Below are 19178 nucleotides of genomic sequence, written 5' to 3'. Positions count from 1 at the left end.
ATAACATGAACTTATTTATCATATCATGATTGTTAGGAATTTATGAATTTAACTATTCATAATAGTAAATGAATATACCTGTTCTGGTAGTTTTGATAATTCTAAGCTTTGTTCCTCCATAGATTTTTCCACTGGAATATACTTGTTTTTTAAATAATCAAATTATTTGTTGTAGACAAGAGAGTTTTTTTGGTTCAACGCATGAAAGCTTACTTCTTTCTGCCTTCGATGCCTTCATTTATAATAGATGATTTACACAGTTTTTCGTACTAATGTTTTACACGTTCCTAAAAACTTTACATATATCTACATGCTATTCCTATAAAAAACTAATCTTTTACAAAGTCTTACAAAAAAATTCAAAAAGCCTATAGTAGGCTAATAATGATACCTACCTAACCTAACTATACAATGTCTTTTACATAAAAGAAATCAAAAGCTATAATAATTCACATGTTGAAAATTATAAGTCATATGTCTTTTTCATATCTTTTATGACTTTGATAACTTTTGTCTTCTTTTCTTTATCCGTAGCTGATTTTCCTTCGTTGCTGTCTCTATCGTATCTGCTGCTTTTTTATCTTCTTTCCAATTGGCATACTTATCTTTATTCTAGCTGTACATCTGGGACAGTATTATCTTCTCCATTACATCTCGAACATTGATGGTCTGGATATTTGTGTCCAATTATCTTGCAATATCTTGTCAATAATCCGTCTGAAATAAATCCTCTCTTAATTTCCCTTGCAGTAGATTGTTTTTCTGGGTTAAGTTATGTCATTATCCATTGTCTAACATCTTCTATATCTGCTTGTCGTAGTTCTTTTGAATTTGAATAAATCATCTAATGGTCTCTTGAATAATAACTCCATATTCGATTTTCATTGGTATAATTGTTTGCTAGTTCCTGAATAATTGTAGCTAGTCCAATAAGTTGTTTGTTTGCATAAAAATTAGGCATCTCGATTCTGGGTATCTCTGGCTGCTGCACAATATCTTCTGGTATAATCATATCTATGGTTAATCTTATTTTTACAACTTGTATAATTGGTTTTATCTCGTCGTATAATATCTCTGCTGGTACAGTATAACACTTTATATAAAATAGAGTTCCTTTGGTTACTCTTTTATAGGTGTTGAATAGTTTTTGTAATTCTTCCATAGCTGATAGTTCTTCTCCATCTTGGGTGTATATGGTATTTAATAATCCATAATCAAAATAAGTTTTTATTAAGCTTGGGTTGGTTTTGGGTAATGCAATTAGCTTATTGTGACCTTGTAATTTTTGGGTTATATAGTTTGTGTTGGATTCTTTGATATCTGTTGCTCTGGGGTTAAGGTTTAGAAAAGTTTGTACTTGATAAATATTTTCTATGTATTTTTGGGCTGTATAGTTATAAACTTTTTTATCTTGGTTCAGACTATCTCGATATATGGTAATTTGTGGGGTATGTTCAAGAGGTCTTTTTGTATTTTTGGTGTAAATAGTTTTTCAAATGTCTTATTTAAGTTCATATTCTGGTATCTTTGTCCAATAACTCCTTTGCTTGTACCTGTAATTGTAGATTGATAAACGTTATGGGTTTTACGGAGTGTCCCAACGTCTCCTTCTAGCTCTGTTTAATGTCTTCCGATCAACATAGCTCTGCACACTGCCGAGTTAGCTGATTTGTAGCTACACTTTCATTGAAAGCATAGTTATGGTTTTGAATATCTTTTCTAAAGCATCATCTTCTATTATATCAGCCTGTGTAGCTTTGTTTTGATATGTAATCTGCAATAACGTTTTTGTTAGTACTAATTACTTCAATTGTAAATGTAAAATTTAATATATTCAATACTAGTCTCCGAATCTCTTTTGTTGTAATTGAATTTTGTATTTTCTTTGTTAGCCACCAACATACCTGTGTGTTATCTGTTCGTACAATAAACTTGTTATATACAATATATGACTCAAATGCTAATAAACATTTATATAATGAACATAATTCTTTTCTATTTATTTCCCATTTTATTTCTGTTTCATTAAACGTTCCTGAATAATATCTACAATGATGTTCTATTTTTTCATTTTCATACCTATAGTAGTATATATTTGAATTTATTTGATTAATTTATTAATTATGACTTATTTGATAAAACTAGATTTAGATATTCCCCAAAATATTATTTAGATGAATAACGTACAAAAATTACCAAAATATAAAGAATTAAAGCAAATAATATCTGAAAAACGTAAAGAATTAAAAATAAGGATAGAAAGACTACAACATAACATAATTGTCGGAGTTAGTAAAAACTCAATAAATGCACAAAAAGAAGAAATATCAAATTTAGAATCAACAATAGATAATTTAGAATATACATACCAACATGATCTATTAACAATTAAATAAAAATGAAGAAGAATTTATAATAGATGAAAAAATATATCAAAACCATGAAGGATTAAAAATAAAAATAGTATTTTCTAATCTAGGAAGAAGGTATAAGAAAATAGGTGAACATTTATATTTAATGTTAGAGAAAAAAACACCATTCGTGATAGTAATAAATTCAAGAGTTAACTTAAAGTTCATGTCAAATTTTTCCCAACCCCTGCTCTTTTTTCATTTTTCCTTTTAAGGCTTATGCAAAGATTTATACCACAATATGTTGACTTTTTATGAGTAATAACTAAAAATTCTCACCCAAAGTAAGTGCAAGCAAGGAGGGTCTATGAACTAAATATAGTGTTTAATTTAGAGATATGGTACGTTATCAAAGTATTTGTCCAAATTATACTAAATGGTCTTGAGACAATATTTTATTCTAATTAACCAAACACAAAAAATAAGTACAAAAAAAAAAACTACTTAATTTTCCAAGAAAATATTTTTCAGAAAAGTATTTTCTTTGATACCAAACATACCCTAAAAATAATTCTTTTACTCTAATTAACTCGGGGGAAATGCTAGCTCAATTATTTTTGGTACATTGAAAATACTAAGTAAACTATTTCAAAATCATTCATAACTTAATTAAATTCATTACTCCAATACGCCACGAGCAAAAAAGTTATTTCATTAATCGTTTCTGCACCATATAGTATCAAATATTGGATTTTCATTTGCGAGAAATTGTATGCTAGCTCAACGAAGCTTCTAGGTTACCAAGAAAAGACGCCTCCTTTTTTTGTGTCCAAAAAATTTTCTCAAGAGAATAATATTCACCAGACATTCAATACTGTAGGAGATAAAAACATGTTTGGAAAATAATTATTTGAAGTTTTGGACATTTGCATGATTTAAGAAGAAATGACAGAAAAAAGAAACAAGAATAGTTGCAATTCATCACTTGTATTCTTTTCCTTTAGCCAAAGGGGAAAAGGTGAGATTAATTGTGGCCAAATTAATATTATATAATTTTTAAGATTCTATGGTCCCTGTTCAACACTTTTCTCAACGGAAGATCATTTTTCTGAGGTGTTATTTGTATAATTATATTTAGAATAAAGCATCTAGTATTCCTCCAAATTATGATTAAATTTACTTGACACATTTTTTCTTCAAATTTAATTTTAGTGTATTTTTATCATCCTTTTTACCTGATGTGGCACCTTTTTAGCTAACGTGGTATTTTGATGTGGACCATGTTTTTATGTAATAAAGATGTCATGTCAGCACAAAAGAGTGACAAAAATACGTTAAATTGAGTTCAGAGGTAATAAGATCCATGTGAAGTTGGAGTGTTGTAGCAACTTTGACCATAATTTAAGGAGTACTGAAGTCTGAATGCTTATCTCTTATATATTTATACCTTAAACTCCTTTTAAAGAATTATTAATCATATCATGGACAAGATTCAAGGCTTAAAGTTTATGAATCGTGCAAACATCAAAATTAATATACAATAAAAATTGAGTTCACAAATAAATATTAAAAAATATTAGTGAATTTCTTAAAATATATAACGAGAGTGTCGAAGCAAAAATTATTGAATTCACGTGACAACTTATATGCCATCCGTAGCTTTCATCAATAATAGGTACCAAATTTCGCAGGTATTTGAACCCTTGTCTCTGATTGTAATTTTCACCGGACTTTATTGAGTGCTACACGAAACCGAATCATTAATTTGTCTCAGAATTTTCTCTATATAAGTTACAACCATCTCCCATCCCAAATAATATATCCACGAGCCTAATTATTAAGTCGTCATTTATCAACATGATAACCTCATATCCTACAACCACTACAACCCAAATAACCTCTGTGGACTGCCAAAAACAAGTGCGGTCATGGAGGTTTCTTCGTTCGCTCATGGAACTTCTGATTCCCCGGTGCAATTGCATCTTCGTTGAAGAAGAAAACGATGATAAAAAACACACACCCTACTTCAAACATAACTCGTCATCATCCTCACCCACAACCATTACTGGTACAATCTTTGGTTCGCGTAAAGGAAAAGTCAACTTTTGCATTCAGTCAAACCCTAATTCCACAAACCCTATTCTTCTTCTTGAACTCGCGGTTTCAACCTCATCACTTGCTCGTGAAATGCAAAAGGGGATAGTGAGAATCGCTCTCGAGAGTAAAATAAATGATTACTCCTCCTCCTCCTCTTCTACTTTTTCGTTGTCGTCTCTTTTGTCTATGCCAATATGGAGGATGTATTGTAATGGAAAGAGAGTAGGGTTTGCAGTTAAAAGAAAACCTACAAAAATTGATTTGCAAGTTTTGAGACAAATGGAGTCAATTATTGTTGGAGCTGGAATTATTCATAGGAAAAGAGGAGTTACTAAAAGAGATGATGAAGATGATATAATGTATCTAAGAGGAAAATTTGAAAGGGTTCATGGATCTGATGACTCAGAGTCCTTTCATTTGGTTGATCCTGAAGAAAATATGGGTCAAGAGCTAAGCATTTTCTTTCTACGCTCTCTTAATTAATTTTATCTACCACCATTTGTGGGGTATGGTTGGGAGCGCTCTATCCTTTACCAAGTCTAAGGTTCGAGGGGATGGAACAAATTAGTGTTGGGAGTGCTGTCTCGAGATGGACTCTGTAACGTGCAAATTTAACTTTAGTAAAGTTTCAATACGAATATCGAATATTAGGTAAAAGACAAGAGAAAATTAATTAGCATCCTTTTTTTCTTTTAGGTTCAGCTAGTACCTTTTTAGTAGTTATGTAAACAGACCTTTAGCCATCATATATTGTAATATCTGAAATGTGATATTGGATGGGAACCAGAGGTTACTTCCTTGGCTTTTATGATATGGACAAACATGCAATAATATTTAACAAAATTATATATTTCTTCTCACCAGCTTCATGTTTTTAATTTGTTAAAAAAAGGGAGGGGCGGGGGGGGTACCATTTCTTGATTTGGACATTGTCATTCCTGTGCAGAGGGTATGCTAAACTTCATTATATATCTTTCTAATTTTATCTTCAATTATGCTTCTCACCGATATTGCATTTTTTTCGTTCTAACAAAACTTGCTCCTAATTACAAAGGGAGATTCAAGATTGAACCTTACTGAAATTAAGCTCAAGCTTTAAGGATTTCGGCGTTAAAAAAGTTGCACTTTTGAAATTGTAAGTCTAAATTATATACATACATACAAATATATATATATATATATATATATATATATATATATATATGTCATATTCTTTTCTTCAGTGCCCCTTGATCACTGAATGCAAGCGACGCTGGACCTAGATCAGGTACACAAGCGAGAACGAAAAGAAAGAAAGGAGTTTCCTTTCTCTTTTCTTGTCTAGAAAGGGGAAGAGGAGCTCAAACAAGATTTCTGCTAAACAGAATGAATTGAACTCAGAATTCATTTGAAGGTGTAGCCTTTTGTCCATACTATTAGTCTTCTCGCTAGTTACCTACTTAAAAAATCCCATCAAGTTAGATTGAATCAAATGTCTATTTTTAATGTAAAAAAATTGGGTTCAATTGAGCCCACACCGAAAATATAGGTTCCATCTGTGTCTATAATTTTGTTACCGGAACTTGTTCAACTGAGTTTAAACATATTTTTATTTAATAGTTATATTTTCAACACATAAATCCAATTAATTATCTGTATTCATTAGGGAACCAAATTTTGCAGGGGAAAAAGGAGTCTGATCAGGATGTATATTTATGTTGGGTTAGTGCGCTACTGAAATGATGCTGGCTTTTATTTTTGTGAGCTGTTTTTTGGATTAATAATTTACATGTTGATGTGAGTAGTAGGTCATGGGGAGGATGATAGATGTGTAATCTCCATGACTAAGTCTCAGACATATATATGGATTTTAACAATCACATAATGATTAATTTTTCAAATGAGACTTAAAATTCAAGAAGTGATGAAACCCTAATCAAGTAACTAATATGTTGATAAAATAAAATTACCCTATACTTCTTCATTCATTTTTTACTTGCCTATGCTATATTTTGCACATCCCTTAAAAAATAATAAATGAAATATATATATTTTATCATGATATTCTTATTACTTGATGTATCGTTTTAATAGACTTGAAAAATGATTTGGAATGAATAGTTAATATTAAAGGTAAAACATAAAAAGAAAAATTGTGTTCTCTTAATATGTGAGGAAAAAAGACAATATGTGAAAGCATCACTTTGTGTATTCTTGAATGAATAATAATTGTACAAACACCTCTATTTGTACAAATGGTTAAACTCTAAACCTTAACAATTAAAGAAAATAAAATATTACATACACCAAAAAAAGGAAATAATCTCTAGAATACTAAGAAAATATATTTTGTACACTAGAATTTTTTTTTTGTATACTTAAGAGAATATTCACCTAAAGTAAAAAATCCCAACACCCCCTCACAAGTTGGAGGTGGGGAAGAAATATCCAACTTGCCAAGGTGTTGGTGATGCACAGGTTCCATAATGATTTGGTGAAGATATTGGCTAGTTGTGAAAATGAATTCACAAATGACAAGGAAATTAACCCCGCAAGATACTGTTGACGAACGAACTGACAATCAATTTCGACATGCTTCGTTCATTCGTGAAAAACAGGATTCTCTGCGATATTAATGACAGCTAGACTATCAGAGTGAAGAGGTATCGGCAAGGAGATTGGAATAAAAAGATCTTCAAATAAACGCACCAACCAGGTGAATTCGGCTACTACTCATCTCATCGATCTATACTCGGCTTCAGCTGAACTGAGTGAGATCGAAGCTTATTTCTTTAATTTCCATGAGATAGGAGAAGAGCCAAGATAGATATAAAATAATTGACTAATTTTTGAGAATCCGAACAAGTACCCCAATCAGAATCGCAAAAAGCAAGTAGTTGAAATGATGGAGAACTAAACATAAAAAGATCAAGACCAGGATCCTTTAATAAATAACGAAGAACTCACAAAGCCGCATTAAAATGGGGAACTCGTGGATCCTACATATATTGACTGAGATGCTGGATGGTGAATGAAAGATCTGGCCTTGTGTGAGTCAGGTAATCCAGTTTTTCAAATAAATGTTTGTACAACGTTGGATCTTTGATTGGAATTCCCTCATCCGACTTTAATTTGATAGAAGGGTCCAATGGTGTAGATACAGGAGAAAGAAGTAAAGAATCAAATTCTGTCAACAAATCCATAATAAACTTACGTTGAGATAGAATCAGTCCATGTGATTCTCTGATGACTTTCAACCCCAGAAAAAAATACAAATTTTCAAGATCTTTAATCTTGAACTTGGCATCTAAGAAGATTTTTAAAGCCTGTAATTCTGCTTCATCATTTCCTGTTAATAGTATGTCGTGGACATAAAATGCAGTAATAGAAATTGAATTATTTGATTTCTTAAAAAATAAAGAGTAGTCATTTAAAGAATGACTGAATCCTTTGAAGTTGAGTGTTGTACTAAGCCTTGAGTACCACTATCTGGATGTTTGTTTTAAGTCCATAAATAGACTTTTTCAACACACAAACATGGCTAGGTGAAGGTGGAGTAATCCTAACAGGGACTTTCATATATACTTCTTGATTAAGATCGCCATATAAAAAGGCTTTATTGACATCCAACTGAAAAAGGCCCCATTCTTTCTTCGCAGCAATTGCAAATATACATCTCACAATTTTCATTTTTACCACAGTGAAAATGTTTCATTGTAATCCACTCCCTCTTTTTGTATATCACCTCTAATAATCAATGGAGCCTTATACCTTTCAATACTCCCATCTGAATGTTGCTTGATCTTATAAACCCATTTTTAGGGAAATGCCTTCTTTCCTTGAGGTAAAACAACAACATTTCAAGTTTTATTCAATTCTAGAGTTGTTATTTTCTTATCCAGAACTTCTTACCATGCTAGAATATACACTGCCTGCTCATACCTAACAGGTTCATGAATACTAGAAATAGAGTTGAGCATGACTTGGTTAGAAGAAGACAATTCATTAAAAGTAAAAGAAATAGGGGTCACAGGACTACAAAAATATGTAGAACTTACATCTGTGAATTGAAGAGCTTTGTAAACATAATCCTGAAGATAAGATGGTGTTTTAGTTATCCTAGAAGACTTTGTAAGCATGGTGTTCAAGATTTAATTCAGACGTGGAGAAGTGCAATCTTCGATAGAAGTAGGAGAAGGGGATGAAATAGAGACTAGAGAATGAAGAACTGACTTAGTGGAATCAGAAGTTGACATAGTAGGATCAGTAATTGGAAAAGTAGAATGTGAAGAAAGATAATCAGATTCTGGTTCTGATAGATATAAAGGAAAATTAGAGTTTGTAGGCGCATCAGGAATATCAAAATTTGATGAAAAAGAAATAGTGACAGTAAATAAAGTTTGAGAAATATTTGACTTATTCAAAAAATAAAAATACTCTTCATGAAAAATCACATCTCTAGAAATAAAAATATTCTTTGTTTTGAGATCCATTGCCTTATATCCCCTTTTCCCATAAGGATATCCTAAGAATACACAAAACAAAGTCCTTGGATCAAACTTTGTTCTATGATTAGATAAGGTGGAAATAAAACATAGACAACCAAAACATTTGAGATTTGATTAAATAGGTTTAGATTTGAAAAAAACTTTAAAAGGTGACTTATGTTATAAGATTGAGGAAAAAAATTTGTTTATAAGGTAAGTTGTTGTTAACAACCATTCTCCCCAATAAATAATAGGTAAATGAGATTGATATAGTGAATCCCTTGATATTTCTAGTAAGTGTTTGTGCTTTCTCTCTACTATTCTATTTTATTGTGGAGTGTAAACACAAGTAGTTTGGTGAGTGATTCCTTTTTAAAGAAAAAATTATATTGTATTTTACCACTTTCTAATTCAAAAGCATTATCTGTTCTGATTATTTTAACCTTGGTACTGAATTGTCTTTCTACCATGGAAAGAAATAATTGTAAAATGAGAAAAGCATTTAATTTAATGCTAAGAAGATGAGTCCAAATGGCTCTACAAAAATCATCAACAATTGTTAGAAAATACCTAAAACCATCATATGTGACGGTTTTATAAGATCCCCAAGTATCCACATGTATTAGATCAAAAATTGCTTTAGTGAAAATAACACTTTTAACAAATGATAACTTTGATTGTCCAGTCATTGGATAAATAGCACAAGGAGAAGAAAATTTTGAACAAGATAAAGGAACTGAAACAATCCTTTTCATATTACTCAATGGCATATGACCTAATCTATAATTCCATCGTATTTCTTTTATATTGGAATCAAAGAAACTCAAATAAGAAGTAAAGACATTAGCTACTGAATTTGAAAAGGACAAACTATTAGAGCTAAAACTAGATAAACTTTCTGTAGACTCTACTGGTTGACTCGTTGTGAAAACTGTTAATTGAGTTAACTTGAACACATATAAACCTCTTTGTTCTCTACCAAGCACCAGAGGGCTCTTCAGTGAAGGGTCCTGTAACATAAAATAAGTATTAGGAGTGAAAAGTATGAATTTTTGAAATTGTTTACACAATTTGTGAATAGAAAGAAGATTGAATTTGAAAGAAGAAATGTAAAGGACATTATGTAGTAGTAGATTACTTAAAAGATATACAGATCCAGAATGAGTAACTTTCATTTTATAAGAATTAGGAAGAATAACCATGATAGGTTTGGACATGGGGCTTAAATTAGAAAAGAGACTTTTATTAAAAGTCATGTGCTTAAAGGCTCCACTGTCCATTATCCAAGAATCATTGTCAACTTTAAATAAACAAGCATATGAATTGAAAAACTTTTCAAACCAGTACAAGTGAAATTAGTAGATGCATCAGTGGTTCCTATATTCCTCTGATTCATTTACTGCAAAAGCTGCATGAGTTGTGCAATATTTTCCTGACTGAGTGACATACTATCTGTAGTATTATTCAATTTCGGCAAATTTTCTTCACCTGTTCCAAAAATATTGTTAATCACATCTCCTTTCTAGTACCTTTTAGTCTTGGTGAACTTGAAATCTGCAGAAAATCCATGAATTTTGTAACATTGATTAATAGTGTGCCCTACTTTCTTTCAATAGTTATATGTCAAGTTATTTTTCTTAATAAGATTTCCTTGTTGAGTCTTATACTCATCAATTTTTCTTCCACCTTCATTACTAACAAGAAAAGAAGTTGATTTTCCTATGTAAGTAGAAGTAGCATGAATTTCTCTCTATTTTTTCATCTTGAATCACAAGGAAATATGCTTGACCAATATTAGGGAGAGAGGAAGACAATAAAATATTACTTCTAACCCCTATGAAGGAGTCATTCAGGCCCATGAGAAATCGGATCAGCCTCTCATTTTTATGGGCTTTTTCTCCCTTTTCTTTTGTACCACTTCACACTAACAACTACAAGAAGAAAAGGTGTTAATAGCATCTAACTCATCCCATAGACTTTTCATTTTAGTGAAATAAGTAGAAATACTTGAATTTCCTTGAACTACAACATTTAAATCCTTTTGTAATTGAAACAATTTTGCTCCGTTGTCCCGTCCAAATCTATCTTCTAGGTCGGACCATAAGACTTTGGCACTTTTGGAATATAGGACAGATTCAACAATTTCCTTTGATAGGGAATTCAAGAGGAAAGACAAGACCATGTTATTACATCTTGCCCAGGCTTTCTGAAGATTTGTATCATTAGGAATAACTAGAGATCCATCAATGAATCCTATTTTGTTCTTGGTAGAAACTGCAATCATAACTTCCCTTGTCCAGCCACCATAACTCCTTTCATCAAAGATGGTGGAGACAAGGTTCATGTTGGGATGATCAAAAGGGTGTATGCAGTAAGCATATGACAAATCAACTGCATTAATTGTAGGGATTCCATCACTTTTTTCAGTAGTTTGGATTGGAAGATATTGAACATCTCTTATTTTAGTAGATAAGAGAAAAAAATGATGAATACTAAATGAAAGAGAAAAAAAGCAACACAGGAACATGAATACTAAACGAAAGAAAGAGAAAAATACAGGAATAGTTAGATGAAAAAAAATAACACTGCTCTTGATACCATGTTAAAATAAGTAATGAAAAATGACAATATGTGAAAGAATCACTTTGTGTATTCTTGAATGAACAATAACTGTACAAACACCTCTATTTATACAAGTAGTTAAACCCTAAACCTTAACAATAAAAGGAAACAAAATATTACATACACCAAAAAAAGAAAAATATCTCTAGAGTACTAAGAAAATATGTTTTGTACACTAAAAAAAATTTGTATACTTAAGAGAATATTCACCTAAATTAGAAAATCCCAACAATATGTTGCTCCCTCCATTTCAAAATAAATAAATTGTTGAGCTATTTTTCAATGTCCAAAATAAATGAATTGTTCATTCTTCAAGAGACATGTTGGAAATATTTTCTTATTTATCCTTTCATTTAATGAAGTTCTTAAGTACTTTACATTTTCTAGAAGAGTAATTAAGAACAATTAAAAGGGTAATAGTGGAAAGTAATCTACAATTTATTTCCTAAAAGATTTTTCTTAAGGGGTGTACCATAACTGAATAATTCAATTATTTTGGAATGAAGGGAGTATAATGGATACGTAAAAATGAATGGGTGAAATGAGTAATATGTTAGATTAGGGTCATGGGGTTGATAATCGCAATGAAGAGAATAAGATTGGGGCAAGAGAAATAGTAAGGAAGTCGGATGGTGAATTAATTATGTCATTTGCAAAGAATGTTGGAAAAGGTACTACTAGCACCTTATTGAGACAGAGTTCTCATTTGGTCATGAATTTTGAGTTGAAATTTTAAAATTTAAGTTTTTAAAGTTGTGAGTTTTTGAACTTGAAATTATTTTTGAACATGTATTTTACGTTTAAAAAGATTGAAGTCATGTGAATGAAAGTGAAATTTCTCCCAAAAACTTATCTTAGGAAATTTTTGGAAACGTGAAAATATTCGGACATTAGATTTTTCAAACTGACTTCATGAACAAACAGATATTTGAATATAATTTTTTTAAATTTGATTAAAATTCATAGTAAAATGATCGCTAAAGCTACACTTATTGGGGGTGAAATAGCTGGTATATTTGTAAAGGTTGACATATTACCTGATCCTTATTTTGAAATTTAATGTTGAAATTCAACACTGCAATGGAGAATCGAATCTAGTTACAGATGTGATAGCCAAACATGGCATCAATTGTAAAGACTTGATTCTATTAACTTTTTCTTTTTATGTGTTTTGACTATTTTACCTCTTTTTGTGATTGCTATGTGTCATTTTTGTAGTGTGGGATGACTGATATGGTTTTCGATGCGATTTAGAGCTATTTGTATAAGTTTGTAGTTTTTGGAGATCAAAAAGGTCTTATGATTGACTTTGATCAATATTTATTATTTTGTGTGTTGGGTGGCAAAACGGACTAGGACAGAAGATTCAAAATGTTGATTTTGGATTACAAGCATGGTTGGTTCAATTTTATGGATTTTGGATCTCATTTTGACCCTTGGTTAAAAAAATTGTGAAATTGAATATCAAAGGTTAATTTTGTGAAAATGATTTCTTTTTGAAAATGATATGAGCCAAATGGTCACTATAGCTTTTGATGCCATCATTAGAGGCCAACACTTGAATAATTCGGCTTTGACCACATTGAAGGATCGGGAGCATTCATGGGGAAACCATTTTAAGCACTCAATGGATTAATACCATATGTGGAAGGTTGCTTGGGAAGCTTGTCTTAATGAAGCACCCGAGAGACTCAGGTGTTGAAGAAAAATTGTGAAGACCAAATAACACAAGGGATGGTATATATTGAAGTATGAAGAGGAGTCTTAAGACACTCCATGACCGCCCCTCTCATTAAGGGCAAGGTGGTTATTTTGTGCCTTTTCTTTACACTCCATAAGAGTCCTTTTTCATTAAGGGTATTTTGGTCTTTTATGTAATAACTATAAATAGACATTTAGACTTCTATTTTTCATTAGGAGATTGAATGATATTGAAAGACAATCTCTTGAGAGAAAGTGTTTATAGTATAGGACTAGGAAAAGTCATTGAAACTAGGGCATCCTTGAGTGTGGAATCACTAGGGTTGCGAATTGGCTTAGAAACGTTGGTGCTTTGGGGAGGTTTGAGTCCCTTTTGTTTCAACATAAGAGTGTGGTATTTCAATTACAAGCTTTAGTCGGTTTTAGTATTTTATACACACCTTAGTTCCTATTGTATTGTAATAGTTATGTCTCCCTATCTATCTTTCATTTTATGCAAGTAGTTTTGTGTTTAGATCTTGAATCCATGCGTATTGTTGCCTTTTTTGTGTTTGTCTCATCTCCATCTTCTTTCTTTAGTTTCACTTTTCGTTTTTAGCTTTAGATCTTTATCATTTGGTATCAGGGCCATGTATTAGAGTTGTTCCTACAACTCTAAGTCTTGGATTGTTGTTACCTTAAGTAAATATTCACAAAAAAAGAGTCAAGGTCCAAAAAAATCACAAAAAAGGTTGAATCTCATTTTGGTCACTTAGATCCAAAATTTAAAGTTTGGATCTACTAGATTTTTGTGTGTTTTGATAGTTTCTAGTGCTAAATCCTTGCTTATTAGCAGTAATAGAGTCTAGATCTAAGATTTGAGCAAGATCCGGGTTGTTTTGAGAATTCTACCATTGTTAGACTTGAGTTTGAAACTTTTTGAAGGTGGATCTGTATGGTTGTGGTTATTGTGACATTTGTTTGAAGTGATTTTCTATTAATTGTGCTTGGCTTGGCAAAGGAAACCTAGATCTACAAGAAAAAATAAATTTGGAGGTCATTTGCCTTGTGGTCAAACCTTGGTCAACTCTTGAATATTCATGTTGTTCTTCTTCATCTTCATATCTTGTTGAAGGAGAATATTCAAAAAGAGTGTTTGATCTACAAAAACGAAGAAAGAGAGTCAAAAAATTATTTGTACAAAAGAATATTTCAAGCATATCAAGTCATCCAAAAGAAGAGACAAAAGGAATATTCAAGTATAATTGAAAGTACAAGGGGGGGGGGGGGACCAACACATTTCAAATCCATTTTGAATCTTGAAAAGGCTTCAAAACTTGGATTTCCCCCCTCAAATTTGTCCCTGTCTTTCTCTTAAGTGAAGCTTGGACGAGACACAAAATTGAAGAATCAAAAATTTTGCAAAGTTAACATCCAATCGCAAGATGCCACGTCATCTTATTTTGTGAACAACCGAATTTAGCTCAAACTTGGATTTCTTTGTTTCTAATTTTTGTTTCTTAGTTACATTTTGTTGATTCTATCACTAACTAGTAACTACCTACTAGGTTGATAATTAGTTTAGTGTCTTTTTGTTTCGTGTTATCGTTCTTTGTGTGCTTTTCTTGTTTCGTAATTCATTGTGTTTTGTTGGTTCAAGTCCGAAAGTAAATTTTATTTGAGTCAACTCAAATGAAAATCTATTCCAGGAAAAAGTAGACTCATCCCTCAATCACTCACGAAGTACAAACCGATTTTTAACACTTGTGAAATCAAGTGTGAGGTAAAACTGAGAGTGAGAGTGTGTGAGGTTATTTGAACTAACTTGTTTGTTCGTTTTGTAGGTTTGCTTCTTTGTTTTAGGTACAAAGGCCATGGAAACCGAGGGTTCAACCACCCAATCCTTGTACAACAATGCCAATAATGTTATTTTGGCTTGTCTTGAAACCATTTCCCATGATAAGGCAAGGTTGAATGCGGATTTTGGCACAATGAAAGAGGATATGACATCAATGAAGGGTGATTTGGGATCAATAAAGGGTAATGTGGGATTTATGAAGGGTGAAATAATAACAATGAGTGGTAGGTTGGATCATGTTGAGAGTCGAAAGAACTCCCGATCCTCTACTCCTCAACACTACTATGTGTCTTCGAGTGTATAAGCCTAAAACACCTATACTACCATTACACCCGATACCCTCCATCAAATGCCCTATCCTCCAAGACCTCCACCAAACCAAGTCCAAGTTCCACAAACCCGAGACCTCCATATGCCTTTACATCCCCAACTAAGCCAAGTCCAACAAGAAGGACTTGGGAGTACAATGCCACCACAAAATCCGAATGCTACAATCTAAGCTCTACTTGCCCACAAAGGTACCTTATTACTCACTAACCTAAATGGTAGCATTTTACCTAGCATTGATTCTTCTTACCACCCGAACTAGGGCTTGGCCATGACGGACATCCCGAACCATGAAGGCCCAAACATCCTACTCTATCTGGTAGTCATGCACAATATTCATATAAAAAGAGAAGATGCTGAAATACAATATGATATGAAAACATGATCATTAACTCTGAGATTTAAGACATAAGAACAAAAGTTGCAATTCAAAATATCTGAATAAGATTTGATTCAGTCTGCGAAATCTCTACTACATCTCAAAACTGTTCTGAAGACTAGGACAAGGTCCCCAGTAGACCAAAACAACGGAATAACATAATCTAAAATAACAGGCCTTCTGGAACAAAGAAGGCTCACTACTGCACGGATCACTTCTCTCTGGAATCCTCTATTGATTAGTCAGACCATTGGATTGAGCCTCCGAATCTAGGAGGTAGGGGTTAATACAGATGTACTGGTATGCAGAGAAAATCAAAAATAATAATTTGTATTCAACATATATGATAGCAATTTAAAATAGTTCATAAACATATCATATAGTAAGAAATCCCATGGGCATTTTCGAAAGACTCTGTAAAATCATCTGAACTCTATGACACTCTTTGTTTTACTTCTGCGCTAGGTAGTATACCCTAAAACTCTGAAATTCCATGAACTATATGGAATCCTCCATTAACTCGACAGGGAAGCCTCCAACCCAAGTTTGCTGCAAAGGTTGGAGTCTCTGACTCTGCTACGCTATATGGTCGTCGCCAGCGTAAAAATAATATACCCGAATCGGCAAATCATAGTTTTAGGCTAAGAGTTAATTGAAATCTAGCCCTCTACAGGCAACCAGCTAGCTCTCTTTATGCCTATTTTTAAATCTTTAACACATGCATTCTCTAAAAAACATACTCTGAAAACTCTAACTTTGTTATGACATACATTTATATGGTATCGTAATACCATTGACTTGCAAGTCATATCTATGAACCATTTTTAGCATATTCCCATCTCTGTTTTCAAAACATAAATTTGGGACCACCATATCAATAAATCATTTCAAAGAACTCTTTCTCTAAAACTCATGTAAACACATGTATGCAACTCTCTTTGTCAAACTTTCAATGATGCAAGCTGGTCATGTCAAACCTCTTAATCTCATGCAAATCTTTCTTTTTTAACAAAATATATTTACATCAAGAAACATCCTTTTTTAAATCTCTAAATCGTACTCAAAATACTATGGTATTTGAGTAAACTATTTTCATGCCATAAATCATGCATTTCAATCAATCACCATAAGATCATAAATATAAGTTTATCACAAAAGAGGGATTTTTCATTATTTGTTCTCTCAAACAAATCTTCAATTTCAAGTTTCAAACATATACTTATATGTGTAAATCAATTTAAGGGGATAAGGCCTAAAGGCCAAAATAACAATATCACTAAACATGCATAAGGCATAATAATATCATGGATCTCAAAATCCTTTTAACAAATTCATGCATGATGATTTTTAAATCATAATTGGGGGTTTTCAACAAGCCCATGTAGTTTTAGGATAAATCCCACGTACCTCAATTTAAAATTTTGATGGATGATTCTTGAAGCCTACGGTTTGGGGATTCCAAATCTTCAATCAGTTTTGAAAATCCACAGTTGAATCTTGAGTTATTTGGGTTTTTAGTTTGAAACCCTAGAGAGTGTTCTTATGTATTTTTGAAGAAAATATGAATAATGTGGTCACTTGGGAGAAAAATTCCATGTTTAAGCTGACAAGGGGGTGGGTGGAAATTACCCAATATACCCTTAATGAGGCAGAATAAAATATAATGGGGATCCCAATTTTATGGGCCACCACAACGCACCACTATCACGGTGGCTCACTGGGAATTGACGAATGAGATTCTTGGAGTCACCACGACACGGAGCCATCGTGTTGTCCCACTAGTTGGGACCTGGAACTTCAGTGCAACGCACCATAATTGTGCTAGGCTACTGGAATTTGACAATTGTTAAATAGACCACCTCCCCGACATGCTAAGTACCAAAATGATGGTGTTTTATGACTAGGACTTAAATTAGCCATAACATCTTGCCCGGGTATCAGATTTGGGCGAATCTTATATCGATGGAAATCTCATTCAATTTCCCATACTACATAATTGATTAACATGGAAAATTTGCATAGGATTTATGGATTTTGGATCATCAACGCATAGAAATGATGATTTTCGATCTAGCCTAAAATGCGGGGTGTTACATTATCTCCCCTTGGGATCATTCATCCTCGAATGATGGGTAGAAACGTTGAGGCTTAAAGGTATGGAATGATGAGGACCTGATGTGTCTTCTAAGAAAGGATATAACTGACCTGCAACATTTAAACTTCTATCATGAAACTGAATTCTGAGTTGACTTGCCCTTACTCATTTTAAGAAGTTGATTCTTGCTGAGAGTTTAGGATTTCCCCTGAAACATTTATGCTCAAATCACACACATTGGGTTTGGAAATGATAACTTAAGTAAGTACGAGGCAACACGATTTAGATCGTACAAAGGTATTACAATGTCTGAGCTAAAATAGCTGGAAAAATTTGAGATTATGTGTTGAACTCTTATGAACTGAGTCATGACTAAATAATTGAATCTGAAACATTATGCTTGGACTGAACTGAGTTCGTAACGTACACGGATAGAATAGATTATCTTTTGGGATGTTTATATACATTGGACTTCAGATAGTAGGACTGGGTGAAAAGGTGGAAAACCACAGTAATTCGTCTGCCTGACTGTTAAACTGAATTATACTGGACACTTATACTTAACTGAAGTATCTCTTCAACACTCTTTCTAAAGAAGTTCTAGTAGCATTAAGGAGCAAAGAATCTCTGACATGAGTTACACAAGACATCCAACTAAGGAATCACAACAATGACACTACTCTATAGCATGGAATATAAACATATAACTCGTAAACTAGGATAGAATTACCAAACCTTAGGCATTGCAAATTCTTACTTTCAAGTTAGCCACACTTCTAAAATACTCTCTCAACTATACTTTCCCCTTAAACACCGTGCTCATTGATTCCACTTATTTTTTCTCACATGGCCACTGATATTTCCATCTACTAATGTCTAAATTGAACTAAATCCCCTCATCATCTTCAAGCCTAACTCAAAATCACAAGACGCACTACATAATACTGTAGTACTAGTCTGAATCATGAATTAAGCACACCCTGCATTTCACAATTCCTTATCTCCTGTATAATTTTTATTACCACTCCAGCAATCACCTTCAACTTCGTATTAGACATTCACAAACACTCAAGGCATCCATCCATATGCATACAAACATGACATTCAAGCCTATCTTCTTACCACATATGCACTTCTAAACAACCACTCATAAAACATATTTCTCATATTCTCTAATACTTCTATCCATAATAACTTACCTGCACTATTCGGATGATACACATAAAATATCCTCAACTAACCTTGCCATACACGAAACTTCACCTCAAAATGCTTTCAACTTATAGACTTATATAAAACAAGC

The 19178-nt window shown here is 32.5% G+C and overlaps 1 protein-coding gene across 1 annotated transcript; it reads left to right on the top strand.

Annotated features, from left to right (window-relative positions):
• The first annotated feature begins 4067 nt into the window (after positions 1-4067).
• Positions 4068-5261, top strand: LOC107872563 (protein MIZU-KUSSEI 1). Its single transcript, XM_016719216.2, has one exon. The coding sequence runs from the start codon at positions 4209-4211 to the stop codon at positions 4929-4931; it is 723 nt and encodes a 240-aa protein (XP_016574702.1). The 5' UTR covers positions 4068-4208; the 3' UTR covers positions 4932-5261.
• Positions 5262-19178: the final 13917 nt, after the last annotated feature.

The sequence above is a fragment of the Capsicum annuum genome, chromosome 5, assembly GCF_002878395.1.
Source record: "Capsicum annuum cultivar UCD-10X-F1 chromosome 5, UCD10Xv1.1, whole genome shotgun sequence".
Lineage (NCBI taxonomy): Eukaryota > Viridiplantae > Streptophyta > Magnoliopsida > Solanales > Solanaceae > Capsicum > Capsicum annuum.
Note: the sequence above shows the minus strand (reverse complement) of the source record. Positions and strands in the feature narration are given on the sequence as shown.

What these genes read in the sequence shown, in the direction of transcription:
- LOC107872563 (XM_016719216.2), top strand. Translation starts at nt 4,209, where the DNA reads ATGATAACCTCATATCCTACAACCACTACAACCCAAATAACCTCTGTG.